Genomic DNA, 24,526 nt, shown 5'->3' with positions numbered 1-24,526 from the left:
GGTAATTAAAACAAAAGGGAGGGAGGGAGGGAGGGAGGGAGAGAGAGAGAGAGAGAGAGAGAGAGAGAGAGAAATTCCCGAGGGAACCTAATTAAATATTCTTTCCACCTCCTTCTCCTTATTCACTCGCACTGTTCCTTTCAGTCGGCGGGGTCCCATGGCGACCATCGCCGTCGACAAGCCTCCTCTCGAGCGGTCGCCCCTCGCCATAGCAACCGGGACGTCAGCGCCGGCCGCCGAGCGCCGGAGGCGGCCGCGCCGCAGGGTGCCTCCGAGCTGCGCGCACCGGGCGCCGGGCGGCCGGGGAGGCTCCGCGGGGCCGCGCCGCTATCCCTGGTGCTGACGGGCGCCGCGCCGCGCAGCCCCCCGCACAGCTCCCGGGACGCCGGGCAGCGCGCCGCTGTCCGCGGTGCTGGCGGGCGCCGCGCCGCCCCCTCGCAGCCCCCGCGCAGCCCCCGCAGCGCTGCCGGCTGGCACTGGGCGCCTCTCCGCATTGCCAGCCCTGCCCGCCCGGCGGCTTCGAGGGCAGGAGACGGGCAGGGCTGGAGGCGGCCAGACCCCGGGGAGGAGAAGCCGCATGATCCTGCTTGACAGATTAACAGCACCTCGGGAAGAAACGGGTGGCAGCAGCCAGCCCTGCAAAACGTCATTTTTTCCTCCATCAGGGGAGAAGGGCAGAATACCCTCCCCCTCGGCGAGATTTACAAATCCGGGCAGAGACAGCTACAGGCATGAACATACTTCATGGTTTCCAGCATGACTGGCACCTTCCCAGCAGTGCCTTCACATGCGATTACAAACAGATGGAGGAAGAGACAAGCACTTCTGAGACTACACTTTGGAGCAGGTATGTGGATTTGTAGGTACTCTGATGAACAGTGCCATGGCTAAAGGAATAGCTCTGTTTGCAAAGGCAAGGAAGATGATCTTTGTCAGTAATTAATCTTACGTGCATTTACATCCCTCCTGGGTTTTAGCAAGGAGGACTCATTCCTCAGGAGCAAACTCTGTGAGGCTTGAATTTTAAGCTGATTCTGCTGAAAGCAGAGAGATGTCTAGAATCACTGCAGAATAAATGTCTGTATTTTCTATAGTGATTTATTTTCTATATATCTATATTCAGTATTTTTATTTTTAAATCACATCACTTGTCTAAAAATAATCCCCTGAAATAATCAGTTCAATGAAAGCAGAAAATCACTTTCACTGAGCTGGAGAAGACCAATCTGCTTTTTTTTTCTAGATACATTCAAACAGCTTCTTGTTTCCTCCTGTTATTGCACTAAAACCAGCTGCTTTAGTATTTTTTAGTCATTAATTTGAGGTCATCCTTTCTGAAAGCATTGCCTCTTTTTCTGTGTGAGTGCCAGGATGCAGCTATTTAGGAAATCCCCACAGACATAGTAACCTTTCCTTATCTGTAGCCAGTAGAGGCAAGAAGGGTGTTCTGTCTGTTAATTCAGGCACATACTCACTATGAACACATAGTAATATTTTTCATTTATCCAGCTGGCTTCCAGTATGGCAAACAGTATGTTGGTTCCACAGAGTTATGAAGAAGGAAAACTGGGTTCTGCTTTCAAAAGGCTATTTGTGTGCATGAGACAGGATTCACAGCCATTCTTTCTGGCAATGATTTTCAGAAGTGTTTCTTCAAGATTTCTTGTTAGAGACAAGGTTAATCACTTAAACAAGTGGCTTGATTTGCAGAAAAGTTGGATGCCAACCCAAAGTTGTCTTTAAAAGCTAATCTTTATTTGGATGCCTAAATAGCGGTTTTGGAAGCTGGATTTATGTGTTTATTTTAAACATCCTGGCCTAAGATGACTCTGTAATGGTAAAAAATTCCATACATGTTAGGTACATTAGGGGAGGTCTGCTCCTTAACTTAAAGTAAGAGCTTGCAGAGCACTTATGCCTCCACAGTTCTCTTGTGGAGCCTCTATTTGCAAAGCTATGCTGGGACCATACTATAGAATTGCCACCTGCATTTTCCTTTACAGGCCTACTGGGCATGTTTCCTCAGCTGATTAACAACTTAGAGGTGACCCTCCTCCCCACCTCCCCATCCTTTGGTTTGGAACAATCTCAAGCAGACAACACAGAATAACCCCTAACATCCTCAGGTGGAGTCTATTTCCTCTCCCCACCATGAGCACAGTCCTCCAAGCATCAAAATATGATGCAACATTTGTGTATTTCTCTATTGCAGCATCTTCCATCACTCTCAGACTTGCCCACTAACAGGCAGCCACCACAGTCCTTGCAACTGACAGTTTGCCCCAGAAGAAGCCCTGACTTTGGGGGTTATCTGCAGGCCAGCACCTTGCCTTAGTGGCTTCCTCTAGCCTGCTTTTGTCCTCCCTGAGTCTAGTTCAGCTAAGATGTCCCTTCTGCCAGTCACCTCTGCATCGGGCATTTCCAGACTAACAGAGGACTTTGCATGGCCTTCAGCCCCCAGGCTTCTCCAGCAAAATCAGTACAGGGAGACTGTGTGATGCTCGCTCTAAATGCCATGTCGTCTGACTGAGGCCCATGGGAACATGGGGAACGCTACTGCTCATTCAGCTCTTCTCCTTCTCATATCCCTGTCAGATAAGTCCTCCCAGAAGCATCTTCAGATCTCTGTCAATTCTATCTCAGTCTGTTTTGTTAGCCACTAGTGTCACCCTGCTCTTCATCACTGTATCTGACACAGGTGACCTGTGTGACATGAGCACCAGATCTGCATTACTGAAATGGGTCAAGAGCCACATGACAGGTACTCCAAGGTTCTGGCATGAATGTTTGTACCATTCCAAAAATACTGTTGCCATATTAACTTCTTGACTGCCAAGCAAGAAATTGTCACAAGATTTAACATCAAGAATTCATTTCCATATGACCATTTCATTTAGAAGCAACAATTCCCCTCTCCCCAAGATTCTCCTAGGAAAACTCCTTTTGGGAGATTGACCTACACTGCCAAAGTCTTCACTGAAGCTGCTGGCACATGTTCCCTGTAGAGGAGAGGGTCCTTTGCAGGGAGAGGGTGACTTTCCAAGAGATGAGGTAGAGCAGTCAGCCAGGTGTGAGACTCACCACAGCTCATCTGTCAACATCCACCATGACAACCGAGCCCTGGTAAGCACTGTGTTCCCACGTCAGGCAGAACTGCGTGCTGCACTGGGGGCAGGGGCTGGCATTGCCAAAAATCAACATAAATGTGTGGGAGGGAGTACCTTCTATTTTTTTTGCCTCTGAGTCAGGAAAGGGTTCAGCCTAGCCAAGTCCGAGAACAGATTCAAGCCTCTTTCAAGGAAGGCGAACAGCCTGTAAAAGTATATTTCAAGCTTCTCCACACTCTCCTTGGACAACTCCAGTAGGTGGAACCCATATCAATAGCTGAGTTTGGAAATGAGATCAGTCCTTCTTCTCCTTGCTCCCACTTTTTCATGCTCCCACCTTCATACTGGGCAAAGAGTTGGGTTCTGCCATCATTTTTAGATCAGTGCTAATCTACAGTTGAGCCCACTAGTCACAGCAGTAGGGGGATAGAATAAAACCCTCAGACTTTTAAGACTCTGTGAGTCTTTCCCTCAGGGAAGAAGAGTTTTATCTATAACAAGAGATTCATAAAACTGTATATTGGTTTATAAACTATATGTTGTGTTCATGATTATGCTCACGAGCTAGTAGCCAGAGCACTGTACTGTGTGTCTCCTATGATTAATGGGACCAGGCCAAAGGCAGAACCACAGGAGGCAGATGGAAGAAATCAGCAACCTGAAGGGCATGGAAAACCTAACAATTCATTCCTAGCTCTGTGAAATGAATGCAGTGTTCTCCTTAGGCCTTATGGATGGCCATACCCCACAGCCACTGGAGGATAAATTTCTTATAACAGGTGACCCTGCCCATCCCTCCCCTTCAAAGACCTGAGGTTTGCAAACTCCATGTGTGCTTCAGCACAAGGCTTGTTAAAGTGCATTACACCTGTTCCCTGCCTCTGCAGATGCTGATGAGATGAGGACAGTAGTGATAAATATAATTCTGACATATTTTATATTTATCTCTGCTTGATGTCAGGTATAAATGGAATCTGCAGCTACTGCAAAAGCTCCTTCCCAGCACTGCCAACACAGAATAAACATACTGTTAAGACACAGGTGCATGAATAAATTATTGTGGCTTAGCACCTCATCTCAGGTTAACAGAGTTGCAGTACTTGCCTGCATATCAGTCTTAACTCACTGTAAAAACTTGAGAAAAAATCATTAACTTCAAACACAGCTAAAGATGCTTCTCCTAGAACCTTTAACCTCACATTGGGCTATAAGCAATAGCACGATCTCTTAAGGAGACTCAGCCAACATTTAGTACCTTGTGATGCATCTGCATTTTGAACCCTTAATGTTAATCATGCCCCATGAATTTGTTCCAAACCAGGACTTAGGCTCAGTGCTACAGTTCTGCAATCAGTGTAGCTACTCCAGGTAAGAAGTGATAGAACAAAAAGCAATGTATGGACCCTATTCTTGGCCTATTTAGTTGCTGCATGGCTCACAAATTACTTAGCCAAGTTAAAGGGTTAAAAACTGAAAAAGGATTTTTCCTCAAACAACCGGTACAAGAAATATAAATTAGCTCCAATCCCAACAAGTGTCACAGTATTATATCTTTGTTCCCGGCTTTTATATCTTCTTAAAATAGTCAGAAATCAACAAGAGTCAATCAAGACTGATGGCAAAGAGACTGTCTAGTTCACCTTACTTCCTCAGGCACATAGCAGAAAAATCTTGTTTATGTTCATGCTCATGCAGTAGCCTTGTACAACACATATTCTTTATATACGCTGAAATTTAAGAACATTTCCTTCCTTTACTCAGTTGTGTCCATATCTCCTGCTCCCATGACCTCACCCTGCAATCTAGGTTAGAGTCGCAGAAGCTGTTGTAAGACAATAATGTATATCATCTTACATCATCAGTTCAGCTGAGAAGCTTTTATGCTGAGCTGTCACCAAAACCAGCACAGAAAGCTTCATGCATGAAACAGCCTCTGCACACTTCCAGTCATGTACATCTTTAGCTAACTGTGCTGCAGAACAAAAAGAATGCCCACCAGCTGGGTAGTCAGGGATGAAGGTGACAGCATACTAAATACAGGTATGAATCTCAAAGGTTTTATTCCATTCAAAACATTTTATTCTACCGATAAAAAAGAGTGGTAGGTGTTTTCCATCCCCATGCACTGGTACATAGAGAGTGAGGAAGAACACACTTCACCTCAAGAAATTTTCAAGCTGTGCTCAGAAGAGCTGCCAGAAGGATAGGAAAGCCTTCATAACAAAAACAGGGCTAATAGCAGAGCATTTTTATAAGTACTAGACCAGAGAAAAGAACTGGCAGGGAGTCCATGTGCTTACCAAAGTATGTGTATCTGCATTCTGACATTAGAAGCAGGAATACTGAGTGGCCTCAACATGCATGCTGTCATCTCTGTATAACAACACATTTCCAGATTAAAAGACTATGTTAAAATTTAAAGATTAAAAGACTTCTATACAATGATTATTACACTGAGCATGTACATGCATAAGGCAGTTACTTTGAATTAAGGTAGGGACAAATGTCACCTTCTAGTACCTTACTCCTGGACAAAAGCAACCCATTCTAATTGAATTTACTCCAATTCTGATGTTGATTAAACTCATGCATTCCTCTTCCATTCAGGCAACTATTCCAGAGATATTATTTAGAGAGAGAGGTCTACACAGTAAATGACCAATTCAAGGTCTTTGAAATAACTTCCTGGGCCAAAGCTTGCAACTACGTTTTGCAGTTATGATGCAGAGAGACAAAAGAATGTGTTCAATAAAAAAGCCACTCTGCTAGTGCTAAGTAAGTAATGTGCAATGTTCTTTTTCTTTATCTTTCTAACCCTAAAAAACAGCAGATAGGAAAAAATGTTTGCTCTTTTCATTAAACTCTAAAAGAGCCATTTATATTGCACTCCTACATGAATCTTAACAGGTTTCACTGTTCCCAGTTGCAACAGAAGCCAGGAAGCTACACTTCTAGACAGGACAGTAAACATGTAAATACATAGCAACTACACCATATGGGCTTTAATACAACAGCAAAGTAGACATGGCAGTGATTTTATGAAGTTCTTGTGACTCAAGTACTTCTTCTCTAAGTATGAGATCTGTTTGGAGGGATAGGAAGAATATAATTCCTTTACTATCAACCCAAAGGGATATCTCTGAAAAGGGAGTGCTTGGGCCTTCAAACTGCATATTAAGGTCCATAAAATAGGAACTGTGGCACCAGGAAATCCCTCCTTGATGATTAAGAGTCATTTAGCATTCTCTTTGGTTTTCCATGAAAATGTACAAAAACTAGGCTTTTAAACAGAAACATAGGAAATCCTCAATCAAAAGAAACAAAGAGAAGTTTTTTGGCATTGCTACATCAGTGCAGATTCACAATTGCTAGAAAGTGTCCATTCACTCAGATCAGTGTTTTCTTAAGAGGAAAATCAAACAAAAACATCTTTGATAAATAAAAATTCAATTAGGCCACATATATTTGCTATGCATAATTTCTACCTTCTGTGGGTCCACTACGTGCTTATTAATTTGGCCTGCTAGGCAGAGGGAGACTAAAGAGCTCATCACCGTTCCTCCAAGGATCTGATGTTTGCAAGCTGAACAGCTCATCAACACATCGATCATATTCCAGTAAGCAATGCAGCAAGTGCTGGGGATGCTGGGGATTGGGAATTGAGGATTCATAATGTAGCAGGATACAGAACCTTTAATCATTAGCATCCACATCCCACACAGAGTGGTACACATGCTGGGCTTTTCATACTCATGCTGACATTAGGACTGTTACTCATAATGCAGAAGTTTATGTCTCCACTACAGCAAACCTCCTTGCCTACAGATAAAAAAGATGAGCTGGGCCATAGACTACACCAAGGTCCTTCTCTCAGTGACAAATCAAGGCATGATTCTGGTCTCAGTGCCACCTATGAAAAATGCAGTTAAGCCCACTGAGTTGAATAGAGACCGTTTAGTATAAAAGGAGATCGGCTTCTGTTCCAGTAGGAGGAAAAATGATGTATGACTAGGAATGCAGGAATCTCAGAGCACACTGGTTAATCAGATAGCATTTACTTTAAAAACAGAAGTAAGCATTTCAGCTAACAAGTAATTGCTGTTCAACCAGAATGTTCCTGTGCTCAGGGTAGCTGAAGTCCCTATTTTTGCAGTTGTATTTTAATTTGGACCTTGTGGACAGTGTTTTGCATGACTGTGGATTTTTCCAGGAAGAAAGAATCACAGAACATAATGTTACTTGCATTTCTGTTGGGTGCCTCTTCTGTCTGACTGAACAGGAAACTGCTGCCACTGGGAGACATGTAACCAAATATTCTAGCTCTCGATGCAACAAAGCGGTCCCTGGAGAAAGGTCGCACATGACAAGGCTCCTCTCATTCAGCTTTCATTCCCTTTGCTAACTAAGCTCAAGTACTAAATAGCTGGATACATTTCTTGCCATTCTCCTTTCTCTACAGTCACCTAGGTTAAAAAGCAACAGAAAGAAATACTATTTGAGTGCTATAACACAGCACATTTTTGGTTTATCCACCTGCATTGTGAGTGCATTACCAAACGTCTTATGTCTGAACAGAAGTGGACAACAGATTTAGCTCGCCAGGAGAAATCATTTGAGAACAGTGTTAAGAAGCTTGCATATTTTAAAGGCTTAAGGAAGTGATGTCACTATTGTGCCTGACTTCCACCATTCCTCAATAATGGGCAAGAAATTTTGTCTGGTTACTCTGGTACTGAGCTTAATTTGTGCAGTAAGCAGCTGGCTATTTTTAAATAGCACATATTTCTGCATGGCAAGAAGGGAAATTAAGGAAGAAAATTAGCCCATAATGTTCTTTTCTATCCAGTTAATAGGATCCACATGTATTATCCTATTACAGATAATTCTAACAAGGAATTTAGTGGGCTGCACTGTCAGCGCATCCTGCCACTCCGCCAGAAAAAACAGCCCAAATCCCCCGTAGACAGAGCTGATGAAGGCAGGGTATCTCCAGGAGAGCAGACTCATCTGAGCAGCTTCTGCCATAAGGGAAGGTGGGAAGAGAGAGGCAGGAGCTGTTTCAGAAATCAAGAATTATCTGCCAAGCGGAGCCGCTAAGCAAACGATGAGGGAAACCAGTGATGAGCAACGACTAGGGAAAAGCAAGGGCCTCCCCACATAGCCCTCCATCACAAGAAGGGACAAGCCGCAGTGTCCCATTTGCAGATTCAAAAGGACCTACTCCTTGCAGGTGGCTGGCAATCCAACCACCACAACACACACTTCTGGCTGCCACTGCTGATGCTCCCTTTTGTTGTTTTGACAGGAAGGGCCCATGCGATGTTCCCTCTTCAACACGACCTGCTCCATCAAAAACAGTTGGTACTAGCCTCAGACCGCTTCATCTAAGTGTTCAACTTAACCTGAGGTGTTGCCATTCCCAATATTGCTTGAACATGAGAGCTGCTAAATAAAGCCAAGCACTTTGGGAGCAGTGTTGGTGACTCACGCTCTGACCCACTTTCTCCTCCCAGAGGCCAACAGTGCCAGGCACGCTGCGGAGGCCGAGCTTCAGAGGAGAGAGAGGCACAGCTAGGTCTGCTGCAGGCTGCCTGTGCCTACACGGAGTGGCTGTAGCTATGCAGATGTGCCACACTGCTCTCATCACCCTTCACACTTTTAAGCATGCTAAATTTATGCCTGTGCCATGTAGCTGATTGTGTATTAAGCCCGTATATTTGACACATACAGTGTTATATTAAGCTTGGCTAATGAACGTAGGCCCTAAAAAGCTGGAAAAACATCTTCTGTAACCGTGTCAGACAATTAGTACATCTTCTCCTTTTCCACATCTGATTATTTATTATATTGTATTCTTGAAGACGACATACACAATGCGAGGAGGAAGATCTCAAATTTGCCCAGTGCCTTTGCACTTTCAGGTTCCACTCTGGGTAGGCAGACAAGCAGAAATTATTTGGTGATAAATGTAAAGCTAGATTATACGCAGAGCAAAACTCTGAAAAACATAAAACAAAGCAGGGAGTTTGGATCACTTAGCAGGCTGGGGAAGATGGTGGTAGCTTTTTGGACTTTTCTATCTGGCATCTGGGATGGGCTTTTTGATCTTCTGCTCAGGAATTTTGTTCTGATTAACACTGCACAGTATCAAGACTCTGGCGTTAAGTATTCATATGACATACCTAGAGGAACATACTTCTAATTTCTAATGAATAGGAGGCTTTACATGTCAACACCACAATTGAAAGGACACTTTTGGGAGCTCCAGCCGAGGACAAGATGTCTGTATAGGCATAGCCACTAATATTAAGTACTTTCTCTATGTTATGCCTGTGATAGGCTAGAGCCAACCCAGCCACCAGCTAATCCAAAGCTGGAAATTCTTATCTAGTAATATTTCCATTCTTGTCTCAGTTGGAGAATATATACTTAATTCTCCCCCTTAAAACAGAGGGTTGTATCTATCACATTCTATGGTGTGTACCATAGCTACCACAAATTAATAGCTACAGTTTAATCACAGAAGCCATATTTCAGTGCTTCCTCAAAACCAGAGCAGCAACTTTAGCATCCCTGCAGGTGAAAAACACCATCTAAAAGGAAAAGAGATTATTGATTTAATCAGCATTACAGGTGATTTCGTTGTTAGCAATGAGAGTCCACACTGAATTAGTGCTCCATGCTGCTTTAGAGTGGTAAATGCTGAGGGCACCCAAGCTCCATGAATATAAATGTAACAGTGGGGTGCTCAGCAACTCGCAGAACCACAATCCCCTATAAACCTTGTTATGACCTCTCTTTTCACCCTGTGCTCCCGGATTTGGTGGGGCAGTTCACTAACCTGCCTCAGAGCCATAAAGGCTGTGATACTAGTACATAGGCAAGGCAGTTTCTGCAAAGGGGAAGAAAATGAGGAGGACTGCAAGAATCCAGCAGGAAAACAAAGGGATCTACTTGAAAGGAAAAAGAGAAAGGAGACACTGTAAGCTGAGGCACTCACGTTTAAGAAGAATGGTGAATCAAACCGTTAGGGAACATTCTGATGGCTGCAAACCAGCAGGTCGTTTCAGCTACAGAGTCCTCACCTCAGAGCAGAATTTGGCACATCTCTAGGCCTGACAACATGATTTGGTCCATCAGAGCCCAGCAAGAGCTTTCCTGTGAAAAAACTCACGGGCTGCCCAAGACAGGCACAGCTTAAGCATTTATGTGCTACTTTCAGCTGCTCACGGCACCAGTTCAGTTATCTGGTTGGTCACAGATCTATAGGATTTTAAGGGAAACAGATGTATACTCTTCTACTCATTCTTCCTGAGGTGGAATTACAGCAGGTAACAGAGAAAAAAGTACTATTCCAGGCACCACTAATGGAATGCCAAGAATTTTTTTTTTAATTGCATATTCAAAGGTCATGAATGTTTCTCTCCAGCACACATAACCAGTGCTACAGATCTCAGCCTGACAGCTTAGCCTTATAGTTTAAGCTGTAAAGATTCATACTCCCTGCTTGGGAGGTGCCTGACCAAGGCAAGGACATCAATCCTCTCCATTAGTTTTTTCCAGATCATAGAGAGCCTCAACAGCAGACTGCATTCATATCTAATGATAGTGCAACCACTACAGCCAGAGTCTGCAGCACTGGAACTTGAAACAAAAATCAAAAGGCTCTCCTCACAACTCAGGTGTATGAGAATATTTTCCTCCTCCCGCAGAGTTTTCCCTCTATATCAAGGCTTTGTAGTTAATTAAAAAATATACTATTTGGGGTTGAGGGGAAGATGTGTCATACCATCTAGTTCTCAGGCTGACAGGGGACAGGTAACTAGCAAAGCCAGGACATATGCAGCCAGCATTACTCTTCTGAATGGACTCTAAGGTGTCCAGCTATTTCTGAAAATGGTATGCTGTGCTCCTCAGCACAACTGAAATGACTCCTTAGCTCCTGATTCTGCTTCTGGCTGTAGGCATCAAGTCACTCCCACACAACAGGGACATCAGTGCTGGGCCTTAAGTGGGAAGCTCTCTCTCCTCTAACCATTCTCTCACTTAACAGCCCAGGTCCCCAGTTTTACTTGCCCAAAATGCAGCCCTGCCATCTTCAGACTATTTCACTCAGCCTTGGCCACTTACTTCCAGCGTAAGCAGCCACATTCCACCCTAGGTGTACCTCCCCTTTTCTACCATCCAAACCTTCCCCAGGCAAGTACTCATGCCAAAGAACCATGCCAGCGATGCGCCTCCTGACCTCTGCCACTCCCACCACTTGCAGTCCTTGATGGCACTTCCTGTGAGTGAAGGAAAGACAGGATTCTGGATATACGAACCTTTCTCCCTTGAGTTACTGCAGAAACCAGGGTGAACTTCTCAATGTGGAGGGGTTCCTGTCCAGTTTGGTACAAGCCCTTCCACTATGCCGACCTTCCCTTCAAACCCAGATCTTTCTTGCCTTCCAAAAATAAGTCCAGAAGCAAAAGGATTCAGATTCTGCAATTTAAGGAGGAAAAAAAAAACACCAAAAAAACAGCCTGCTCAAATTGGGTGGGCCCAGCAGTGCCTCTGCTAGTGAAAAAGGACAAGTCATCTTTGGATGGCTTGTAAACAGAACATGAGCTAGCAAATACTTAGCATTTTTTGTGCTTATCAACCTTTGCCTCTTATGAAATCATAGCCTCACAGCAGCTTTGTATGTACTTCATGCTAAACTTAGGTATATTAATACCAATGTTATTATACGGGTTGACTGGAGCAGAATTTGGCCTTTAGTACCCTGAAATACTGAAGATATTATTGTGGAAGATAGTATTCCCCATTCTACCTCTAAGTTTAAGAAACGCCTCCTGTCTAATCTGCTGTCCAGATCTACATGCAGTCAAATGAACAGAGACAGTGTTTGTTTTTTCGTAACTTCCACTCACCCTATGAAGTATACCTCATTCCCAGGATCAGCAGGGTATACTCCACTCGCTTAGTTTGCAGGTCACAAGCATTGGTGGCACCTCAGTGTGTATCTGTGAGGTGGACATTTATCCTTCAGAGGACAGAAATATTTGTCCTAAAGTATTTGGAACATTAATAAAAATCTGTGCGAAATTTAATGGCCTCTGCCATATCAGAAAATCCCATAGTGTATTTTTGACCATTTCTCTGAAATCGGTGTATTTTACTTAAGATTATCTTTCATTGATCAAGATAGGTTTTCACACACATTTATTAGATATAACCTTTTGGCTTCTCTCTTTATGCAGAGCCTGAGTAGAAAACATGGCTGTGATGTTTGCGCACGGTATGGATAACAACAATGCTCCTTTTGCTCTCCCTACATCATTGCTCCTGCTGCAGAACTTCAGCTACCCCAAAACCTCGATCCCTCCTGCTAGCCATGAGACGACAGAGTCAGGCAAAGAGGCCAGGTCAAACAGGAACCATACTGTCTTGCAGTATGATCTGAGGCCAGAGGAAATCATAGCAGCCAGCATGATTTTTGGAGTATTGTGGCTGTTTTCCATCTTTGGAAACTCCCTTGTTTGCTTAGTGATCCACAGGAGCAGGAGGACACAGTCAACCACCAACTACTTTGTTGTCTCCATGGCTTGTGCAGACCTTCTCATCAGTGTGGCAAGCACCCCCTTCGTGCTGCTCCAGTTTACATCAGGCAAGTGGACGCTGGGGAATATGATGTGCAAGCTGGTAAGGTACATACAATATCTCACCCCTGGAGTCCAGATATACGTGCTCCTCTCCATATGTGTGGATCGATTCTACACTATTGTCTACCCCTTGAGCTTCAAAGTGTCAAGGGAGAAAGCCAAGAAAATGATTGTAGCATCTTGGATTTTTGATGCTGTGTTTGCATTGCCTGCTTTCTTTTTCTATGGCTCCAACTGGGATGACCATTGCAACTTTTTTCTCCCAAATTCTTGGGAGGGAGCCATCTACAGTATCATCCACCTCCTTGTGGTGTTTTTGATCCCATCTATTCTCATTATCCTATTCTACCAGAAAGTCATCAAGTACATTTGGAGAATAGGCACTGATGGCAGGACTGTCAGGAGGACAATGAATATTGTTCCAAGGACAAAAGTGAAGACCATCAAGATGTTCCTAATGTTAAATTTATTGTTTCTTCTGTCCTGGCTCCCTTTTTATGTGGTACAGCTGTGGCACCCACATGAAAAAGACTACAGAAAGAGTTCCTTGGTTTTCATGGCTATCACATGGATCTCTTTTAGCTCTTCAGCCTCTAAGCCAACCCTATACGCAGTGTATAATGCAAACTTCAGAAGAGGGATGAAAGAAACTTTTTGCATGTCCTCCATGAAATGCTACAGAAGCAACGCATACACCATCACCACCAGTTCAAGGATAGCCAAAAAAAATTACGTTGGGATCTCAGAAATCCCAGCGCCGGCCAAAACTGTAACCAAAGACTCAATCTATGATTCATTTGACAGAGAAGCAAAGGAAAAAAAGCTTGCCTGGCCTATTCATTCAAACCCACCAAACACATTTGTCTAATTGATTTAATTGCTTTGAAAAATGATTATGCACCACCAGAACAAAGAGCTTTATCTCCTTTCTGAAGAAATGTATATTTACGTATTTTTAATACAACTTTCAGGGAGGAAAAAAAGATGTTTTATTTTATTAAATGTTTTGATTTTAATGTATCCAGTCTATCTAATTTTACTTACACTCTGCTTTTCGGAAATACCATCCCTAAATCATGAGCATATTTTTTTATGAAAAAGGAAGCTCTTACAATATCTGTATGTAGTAAAAAAAAGAAAGAGAAAACACTGCTTTTTTAATCACTGTACTTTGGCCACTCTATATAAATGCATAAATCCACCAAAATCCATCTATACTTCCTTTTGTTATATCCTTATGGATACTGTTGCACTGTGATTTACTTTCTTATTGAGACCTCGTAGGTAGGACTTTTGTATGTGGGCAACCCTGGCATAGCTCTAAGGCCTTTGAAATCTGTGGTAAAACTCCCACTGCCTCTGTAGGGTCAGCATTAGGTCAGTACTGAATGCTTTTGTATATTTTGTGTTGCACTGCTAAAGAGGTCTTGTGTTACTGACTGCCTGAGAAAAACCCTCCCTGCTGTCTTGCTCACCCAGGCTCCTCTCTACCTGCATCTGCACCCAGCCTGATGTAGCTGCTTGGCAACACCTAAAAAACTTGACTGCCCAAAGGCAGCTGTAGGGAGGAAACTGCATGATGCACCCTCATCAACAAAACTCCCTGAGACACACCTAAGTGCTGTGTGAAATCCCAAAGTTACATCCCTGGCAGTTGGCAGGTGATTTAATTTCTTGCCAAAATACGAAGAACAAAATCCCAAGGCTGGCCCGGGAGCTGCTCAGCTGATAGTGCAACTTGCCCAGCCTTGTCTGATAGCTCTGCCTTGGGGCCCTTAACCTGGAGTATTTACCCTGGGGGTGACTGGTTTTGCTCCATCTGGGATATATATATATATATATTTACTCCAATCATTAGGACTGGGTAAAAACACCAATAGTTATCTACCAAGAATTACAAAAATAGATCATTAAATCCACAGAAGAACAATGAAGTCCTTTTTTAACAAATCAGCCTGAAACAAACATTTTTTCCCCTCATGTAGTTATCAAACTCATTAATAAGAATAAGGCAGCATTCATGTATGGAATATTGATTTTTTTCTTTTAATTCTAGTAGTATTGTCCAGCAGTACAGTAGCATGCCCCAGAGAGCACGGACAACTAGTTATCCACAAAACAAGGACAGCACAAACAGCCAGTTTGTGAATCCCCCTACATTTGAGGCACCACTGTGCTCCTGTGAACTGGGAGTCTTGTCTGGACCCGTAACAGCCCAGTCCAGGCCGCTGCACTCCACACCCCAGTAACACTTCCTATTTTTCTTCTGATTGATAGCATAGACAGTAGAGTCCCATGGGGTTCAAACCAGAGGTCTGCAATCAGCAGCTGGACAACATGGCAGGGAAGCCAGAGAGTGGTGTCCTGACTCATCCTTTCAGCTTCTGGTGGCCTCTGCTAAGAATTAATACCCTTCACAGCATAGCTGCCAGAAAGTGGGGCCTAAGAATCAAGGATTTGACTTCTTATCACTTAAGGATCTAAAGCACTTTCTTCCTATTCTATACTTTCTTCAGGACTAGCTCTGAAAGTCAGTTGAATAAAGGAGTAAGACCAGCCTGCAAAAGAAAACCAAACCTTAAAATTTTAGGCAGACACTTGGTCTCATTCACAGGTGTGAATGCCAACACAGTTATTGTCTTTTTGCCTTCAGCAGAGCTAGAATTTGATTTTCGGTGGTGATAAGGAGAGGGCATTTGGGACTATGTAATACAGTAATGTTCTATGGCAACACACACACTAAATGTTCAGGGATCCACTGCTTGGGTAAGTGCTCAGGAAAGGGAGAATTCAGGCTTCTGACTAGAGCAGTAGCTAACATTGTTGCTCCTACACAGTAGGAGTTCATCAGCTGGACTCCCTGGTAAAGTGTTCTGAGATCATTATCTCCTCTTCAAACACAGAGGACATGAGGCATAGAAAAGCACAGCATCTCACCCAACTGCTTCCAGCAGGCCAGTGGCAGAGTTGGAAATGAACCAAGGATAGGACTTGATTACAAAACTCCATTAGATCTTCCAGCTGTGATTCACTGCTGCCTCATGTTAGTTTTTTGCTGATGTAATTCCACAGAAATCAGTCCAGCCTCAGTGGTATCAACCAACAGAAATAGCCTAGGAAAGGAGGCCCATAGCACTTTCACACCACAGCTACAGATTTAACACAGGAAACCTGAAATTCTCTTGTTAACTCCCTGGAGCAACATAATGTGCCTTATTTAATTGGTGAGTTTCTCCAGGAGAGAACATGAAGAAAAAGCAGAGAGAAGAGGGGAGAAGAGAGTGGTATTTGTCTGTTTTTTCAAGATGCTGAGACTTAACCTCTCAGTTCTGCACTTCACGAACTGTGTCTGTTCTGTACACCCCCTGTATCACACACTGTGAATGGAGCTGCACAGCAAACAGCTTGATGTTGTTCACATAACTTTCAATCGGTTTCTTTTCCAAACACTAGTTCCACCTTGCCTTGAGTCAATGCAAATTTTTTGTGTCCACAACATCCTTCATCATGGAGTTCCACAGGTTTTCTATCCCTCCTATGAAGAACCACCTCTTCTAGCTCTTCTCTTGGGAAAGATGGTGAATCCCTATCCACTCTCTCTGTGCCAGTCATGGTTTTGGAGACTTCTATCATATATCTTCTTAGTTACCTGTTTTCCATTCTGAAAAGTCTCATCTGACTCTGTCATTTCCTGCACCTGGCTCTATCCCATATCAGACTCTCCTTAAGAGCATCCTAACGTAGCAGCCAGGCCAAGGCCAAGCATCCTATGGTCCAGACTACCAGCAGGCATTTCAAAACATCCTAAAAGTTTTGTGGATGCTTTGATCCCAAGCATCACACTATTCAACAGCCAACTCTGTGGACAGTAGACAGTGTACAGGTAACAGATGTTTGTGTGTTTATAACTTCCCTCCACATTCTCCTAGTTCAAAATCTCAGGAGCCCTGCTTGCTATATGTTTTAAAGAGACATTCCCAATCACAGGCTCTTCAGAAAAGAATTATCTTTTTCTTCTGCCTCCATAGCAAAGCTGGCACTCCTGGGTTCCTGTTCACATGTGAGGCCTGAAAATACTGTAGTAATGGAAGTTAATAGAACAAGAGCAGCGAGTACTACAGAACACACTGTACACACTTGGGTACCTCTGTTTCCTGTCAGCAGGAAGCAGAAGCACATGTGCAGTCGAGCCTCAGATGACCAAAGACTTATTCGAGAGACTCTAATGCTGGCCAAGTGGTGGGGGAACTCCTTTGGTGAGAAATATTGCTGCGTGTATGTCAGAAAGCTTCCTTCCCCTTTTTCTACCACAGTAAGTGTGGTTGTAAGAACTCTTACTGTCTTTAGGATCATTTCCAGTGTAGATTTCACAAATTCAGAAATCCCCAAGAATTGAGGATCTGATATTTCTCAGTGAAGCCATTAGCAAAAAAAAAAAATCCCATAAATAGGGAGAGGAAGGCCTTAAAAATGAGACAAGACCAATGTTTTCTGTGTGATTCATAGCCCAAGCAACTTATTTCTCCCTGAAACATCAGCATTTACTTAAGTTTTTCTCTGTCACTTAATGACCTCTAACACAGGAAAATCAGATCTAGGGTCCTCCTGACTTCGAAGCAAGTCTCAGACCATCAGGGATATTAAAGGAAAATACGACTGTTATAACCATATGCAGGGGCTGCTTCCGTCAGACTTGCTCCGTGGCCCAAAACAAAGGGGGAAGAGCAGTAGTCCACCTGTAAGGTACTAAAGCCACATTACAGACTAACAGTCTGCTAGACATCATTCAAAACCAAAAATGAGTGTTTTTCATACTAATAGGTTCAAAACCACAGACTTCTGTGTAACTTTTCCTCTTTTGAACTTCCCCACCTCCCAGAAGTTGTAAAACTACACAAGCTGGCTAGAAAATAATCTTTCACTGCCATTATACAATAGTTAGGAATAAAATGTCACCATTTGGAAAGAGAGAGCAGTCTCCCCTGAAATCCCAGGCCTAACCAGCACTGCTTTTGGGACTGAAGTTTGGGGATTTGTTTTCTTAAACATTTCCACATCAGTAAAACCTTGGATACAGCTGTATCACTGTAAGCATGGTTCTGCTTGTATAACTTATTTTAGCCAAAACTATACTGGTAAAAATACATTTCTGCTATCATAAGCTGCATTTAAACCAGGAGGAATTTGCCAGTACAGCTGTCCCTTTACATAGAGTACATGCTGATAAACCCTTTCTAGTGAAGATAAACCTTCCTAACTTCAACTGCCATAAGATGCAGCTTTAGGTATTGTTAAAAAATTTTCCAAAACAATCAAACAAAAATGAATCCTTAAACTGCTAGCTAGCAGACAGATACCTCAGTCCTAAAAATCTGTTTTCACAACCCAGCACAAGCTAAAGGAACACCAATGCACACCTTATGCCACTGGCAAGTAGAAATCTTTTCCACTGCTCTTATTTTTTTCAAAGCATCAGATTAAGATAGGTGATGAATCCATCACCAGCCACCATGTGCCTCTCAGTCTGTCAAGGTCCCAGAGGTGGGAAAGACTCAAGAGAAAGATCATACATCATCCAAGCAAGAAATGGAAAACACCATGGAATTTGCTTGGTAAATATAAACCAATCTTTCCACACTACTTCATGGTTCCTTATTGCCCACAGATCATTTTAGCAATGTGTGTAACACGATAATAAAACTAATGAGGGATGAGGGAGCTTTAGAACTGAAATGAGCAACACGATTCAATAAAAGGCTTTAAGAAACACAGTTTAATGCAGGAAGAGCAGGAAAGCTTACATTTTGGAACTGCTATTACAAATTGTCAAATTATATCCCTCCTTTTTATTTCAGCAGAACATTAGACTTTCAATTAAACATACCTAAAATTCATGGAGGAGAGGGGGAAGAAGTGAGAGGAAGAGACACACACCCCTTTGAACTACTTTTCAGCCAGCCTCACAGAGGTGACAGTGAGGTGGCTGTCACCAGTAACTGGAGTTAAAAGTTTCCATATGTCCAGTTAAGAATCCCCCGAGTTTTTCAGTCTCCTGAATTCAACTAGCTTCACTTCAGAATTAATTGAGATTGATTTAAGAGCTGGGTTTCCAAGCTGTTGAATGCATGCCATTGATTTTAGCTGAAATTCTGAGTGCTCAGCCTTTCTGAATATCAGATCCTTCCTGTTTAAAAGAAAAAAAAAATCTAGATTTGAAGTATATCAAATCCAGACCTGTATGCTTAAAGGAAGGTTATTAGCCCCTTAAGTGATTCTGTAAGTTAATACGTCTTTATTAGTTGGCTCTTTTCAGCCTACCAAATGTTGTGGAATAGGCCATTATAAATTACATAAGCTTTATTTGAACTGGCTTCTAGTAAAACACAACACATCTACTGAAAGATTTTTATATAAATGACACCTTCTGGTGAGCAGTCTGAACTAAAACCCAAGGCTGAGTTTTATTCTACGCTACTGCTAATGCACACAAAGTCTTCTTTCATTTCTCTCAAGCAACCAGTCTCTGGGTAAAATACAGAAATGGCGTACATAGCAGTAATTCTTTTGTGCTCAATGCTGCGCTCATTTTAGACCAGCTCTTGATTTAGTCCTACATTTGTAGAGAAAAAAAGGGAGAAGTTTACATCACCAATTAATTTAAATTGTACTTATCTCATGCCTGGCCAGACACTAGCTTTTTCACTGTGTATATAAGTGTGTGAGTAAGAGCAAAACATTTTTGGTTCCATGATTTGGGAAGAGGGATGTACAGAAACATTTTCTTTTTCAGTCTGTGTAGAGTTAGACAGGATTAGACAGTAGAGGCCACAGACCGATGGGCATAATTGCTTCTCTTAATCCTAAAGGCATGACAGCACTTCTCACAGATTTCAGTTCAGTCCTGTAAATTTACTGTCTCCACAGCAATACTTACTCGTCAGAGTCCCTCTTCACATTGATCCAAGTACAGGAAGAGCAAAGATTAAGTGATATCTGGTTAGCAAGATTTCAGATTATTTACAAGTTACCTGTAAATGCAGTAGGAGTAGCACTGAGTTTCTTATTAAATCAGGGCACTGTTGGGAGCTGATCTGCTGTGAGGATTTCTGCAGATTCTGAAACAGCTCTTGCCACATTATTGAATTGGTCTTACTAAACCAGGGATACTTTCCTAGAATGAAGTCTCAGGATTCTGCATTTTTTCCTTGAGAAGTGGGATGTTATGAATGTGAGCTTTGGCCCTCATACCAGGAGTTGCATTGACTGCACAGGCTTATGGCAGAAAGTATTGAATTTTCAGAGCTAAATCATGCAGAACCTTAGGACTTCAGTGGAAGGTAGCTACCACTTCAATACAAGCCGTAAAGCAGCCAGAAAAATATATAAAGAACTATTTCAAGATACTTCGAGACAGGTGATGTGGCAAATGGTGGCTCTGGGTAACCACTCCACAAATTGTGCTTGAGCCTACTTTAATGCCTCCATCAGTTCCATCAGAGAGCTCCTGTCTTTGGTGGAATAACACATTGTCATTCCAGTACCGCTGCACATGGTCATTCATCGCCCCTGCTTGTGGTCTGCCGGCCTGGTATACTAATGCTGTCACTAGTAAGCTCATGGTAGCAAAAGAGTTTGTCATGGCCAGGTTCCTAGTTGTGTCTTCAAAGGGAGTTTCCTGCTTGTTGATCACGTCAGCTGTCATAAGAAATTCCTATCAACGTAACAGGATTTGGGGTTTTGTCCTCAAAGGAAATAATACTCTCTTTTCTATATTAAAAATCTATTCATAGTAGTGAGCACACTTTAATACATTTGAGTATTATATTTCAGGTATTTGATGCTGTTGTGGAAGTTTTTCTTGAGGAAGAACCCTGGAGGACATTACTTTTCCTTGATCCCAAATGACCCAAATGATGGTCCAGTGCTCCACATAGATTTAGCACCATTTCAAGAGTGCACAGGACGTACCTATTGCAGTGGCTTTTGTAGCACGTGCAGAGTGTGTGTTGGGTGTACAACTCCTCTGACTTTCCACAGTTCCCATTAGAACTGCACACACAGAGAAGAAAATTCAGTAGAACCTCATCATTAGCATGCAGAAAGCTACCTGGGAGATGGTACCACTCTTTAGTCTTCCCATTCTAAACTTTTACTTGACGAATGTAGAAACAAGAGCCTAAAAATTTATCCACCTGCAGCACTGACCTAGAAATGGTCTGCTTCACAGAGCACCCACTATGACTCATTCCTTACATAGTACTTTTCCTTGGGATTTCCAAGATCAAAGGCATTCTCGCCATGGTTTTCAGCACGAATTTCCTCTGAATTTCCCTAAAATCACACTTTATTCTCCAAGACTTAAATTTAACAGGGGGCAAGAGAGTGGTATACTATATTGAAGAGTTAGTGAAGACACAAACAAGGAAAACACATCAAAAGAAAAAAAACACCCAAATCACTTTCGGGCAACATAACAAATCTTTGGTTTAAAAGAAACATAGAACATAACTTACATTAGAACATCCTGTATACCATCATGGGGAGTTTCAAATAACCCTCAGTATCTCAGAGGAGATACTTGTAAAGCACCTCCAAAGTGCTGAGCACTTCTACAGTACACAACTCTAACACATGCAGCTGAAGAGTTTGCGTGAAGGGGTTAGTTACACTTGTCATTTAATCTACCTACAATCTTCAGCTGGTTAAAATCTGGCCTTCAAATTTGATACCACATGAGAAAAATGTTCCAGAGAATATAAAACAAGAGGCTATGCAAGAAATGAGTGGCAAATGCTCCATTTCCAAGCCGAAACCTTCAAAACTGAATATTAGGTTTCCAAGCTCACCTGGCTAGACCTTCACCATTCGAACATTCAATTTTAATTAGTATTTTCAGAAACTCCTTTTTTGGTATAGCTATTTTAGAGAAGATTCCCTCAGAAGTCAGAGTTCAAGAAATCATCTATTTTTCATTTGTTGAGAAATTGATCATATGCTATAAATATGTAATACTCTTTAGAGGAAAAACATGTTCCATGCACCAACATAATAGAGCTATAAATTTTGAAATCCCAGCATAAGTGAGGTTTTGATCTCAGATTTACTACTAAAAAACCACTGTCTCAGCTACTGCTTTGTTACATAGAGATCTTCCCTCTTAGATGGATTCTGTCTGGTCAAATTTGATCCAAAATGTAGAAAGCGAACCAAAAATCTCCCAGCCCATAAATCCATTTTGGAACTTCTTATCACTAGCCCAATCTGCTGAGAAACCAACACTTATTCAATAGTGTTTGCAGTCAGTCAGTCTCAAAAACATTTGAATCCATTTGCCACTTCCAACTCAATTTGAAAGAGAAGTCATAAAGCTAATTTAGCTTTGAGAGGTAACATTTTGGGAGATTATATATTCCTGCCTCCTCCAAATCTAATAAAATAATCCAAAAAGTTAAAGTAGTCAATTGTTTCTGAAACACCTGCAGCAATCCACTTTGGTTCACTTGGTATACTAGCATTAAAAGGTTAATTGCTCATGAGGCAATAAACCTTAGGAATATGAGAAATGCAACTCGCTGAAGTGAGAATGATAAAGCACTCAGTTCTCAAAAAGTGATCCCTGCAGTATGAGTAAGACACCACATTGTGAAGGTTTACACAAACATTATCACAAGAGTGATTAGCTTATCACAGACCTACTTCCCACTTTCTCTAACTATGATCCCAAACAGGATTACAATTTTAAACACAAAAACTAACAATGTGATCCTATTTATTTTGATGAAACTACTGGCTAACGTTCATGACATAGATAAAGCCTTTAGGCAAAAATATTCTCTCTCACAAATGAATTTCCCCTTAGCGCCATAGCAGATGTTTCAGTTATGTAAGTCCAAGCAGAATGTACCCTTTTATTTTCAAACTCTGTCACTGGCTAAAACACTGGGCAACTTGGAATTTTAAAGAAATGCAAGTTTTTAAGAGCTTGCAGTGCAGAAGGGGTACTTGGTGTGACCTTACTGATAGCTTACATGCAGAAGGGGTATTCAGCGTGACTTGGAGGGTGGGGTACAGAGAGAAATAGCAGAATAACTCATATTTTTATGCAATCCTCTGCAAAAGGTGGCCTTGACACCTTCTGAAAATAGCTGCAAGGCCACTGGAGGAAAAAAGGAGATTTACAGAATATTCTTTTTCTGTAGGGAAGGAGGAATGAATGCAAAAGAAGTCAGAGCACAGCTCTAGGGACGAGCAAAGAAAAAGCCCAAAAATCCAAAATGGAAAACACAAACCTAGTGACACAGCAGGATCTATGTTTCACGGGGAGTAGAAAAGAATTGTTCTCACAGCAGCAGGCATTTGGAGTATGCCATGCAAGGAGATGGTGAAGTTGGAGGACATTGTTGGCATGCTCCACCACAGTAATACGTAGCATTTGCTGTTGTCAGCACTGTATTTAACTTTATCAAAGCATATTTTCAAAGATGCCATGAAGAAGAAGGTATGGAAAAAGATTCATTTTGCATTCATTTTTATTTGATTCATATCAAGCATCCTGGCTTATGAAAACACACATTTTATAATCCACTTGTGGTCTTTTCTCACAGAAGAAAATCTTAGTTTATTATCAGAATACCTGTCAGCTGCAGCATAGGTAAGAACACCAGCATTTCCCAAGCTAATATATAGAGAGCATATACAAGAACCATGGCTTGAAGCAGTGGTTAACGTTGTCAGTAGTGTTGATTTAAGCCAGTTGTGTGTTACAGGTAAACACACAAAAGAACAGGGCTAATCTTGAAAAGCTTCAACAAGTTTTTTTTTTCTGGAGGAAAAACGAAACTGAAAACCTGTTGTTTTGTTTTGTTTTTTTAATGACAAAATGTTTTTTGTTCATTTTTAATGAAGTGTTGCAGCAAATCATTAGCTACACAACGAAGCTCTTGGCATTTTCTAGTTACAAATTTAAAGTAGGTAAGACAAGAAAATACAAATGATAGTATAAATAACATAGAGCAACAGCCTTTGCAGAAATTGCTTCAGGGATGGGTTCTAACTTATGCTGCAAATTCTTCTTAAATATCTACACAAATCTATACATTCCATAAATACAGCATCAGTTGAACTTTAATCCACTGATACACTATTCAGTGTGAGAAACCTCAGATTTTACTGCAGATTAAAAGCTTCTGTGTCCTAATAAGAAGGGGACATAAATGGGGTCCTAAAAGAAGTTCAGTTATTCACAGAACTGAAATTAATGCTCAATAACACTAACAGCAGGAAGCTTACAAGCTGGTGTGTTGTCTTCCTCCCCTACAGCAGGGATTTCTACACCAGTTGATCTTCTATCACTCATGCTGCATCTCTGAAGCATAATGAGATAGATTAAGGGTTGTATTTCACTCTTTCAACTACATTTTTAGACTAGTCTCACACACCTGGTATATTAACAGTAATTTTATAGCTAATAATAGAGGTTGTAAAGTAGCACATGCAACCACAATGTCTTCTCTGCCTCTTCACGAGATACCAGGAAGAACTGGATTCACTAATGAGTTAGACTAACCTTCACCCTAAAAGGGGGCAGTCACAGGCACTCTCCCAAAGCTAGTCACAGTTTCAGCTGTCAAGAAGGGAAAAAGCTTTCTGAAATGTATCTAATATATTTTAAGAAACTTCTGTTATAACAGTCTTTTGAAAAGCACAATGGAATCCAGATTCTTTGGTGAACACGTTATCATCAGATTATGAAAGCAGACCATGATTGATGGC

General features: G+C 42.0%; 1 protein-coding gene across 1 annotated transcript; it reads left to right on the top strand.

The window, feature by feature from the left end:
• Positions 1-646: 646 nt before the first annotated feature.
• On the top strand, positions 647-13,951 carry GPR19 (G protein-coupled receptor 19). Its single transcript, XM_026114107.2, has 2 exons — positions 647-847; positions 12,353-13,951. The coding sequence occupies exon 2, from the start codon at positions 12,369-12,371 to the stop codon at positions 13,620-13,622; it is 1,254 nt and encodes a 417-aa protein (XP_025969892.1). The 5' UTR covers positions 647-847; positions 12,353-12,368; the 3' UTR covers positions 13,623-13,951.
• Positions 13,952-24,526: the final 10,575 nt, after the last annotated feature.

Source organism: Dromaius novaehollandiae, chromosome 1, assembly GCF_036370855.1.
Source record: "Dromaius novaehollandiae isolate bDroNov1 chromosome 1, bDroNov1.hap1, whole genome shotgun sequence".
Taxonomy (NCBI): Eukaryota; Metazoa; Chordata; class Aves; order Casuariiformes; family Dromaiidae; genus Dromaius; species Dromaius novaehollandiae.
This window is presented reverse-complemented; position numbering and strand designations above follow the sequence as displayed.

Coding starts and splice junctions, on each gene's coding strand:
- GPR19 (XM_026114107.2), top strand. CDS start 12,369: ATGGCTGTGATGTTTGCGCACGGTATGGATAACAACAATGCTCCTTTT.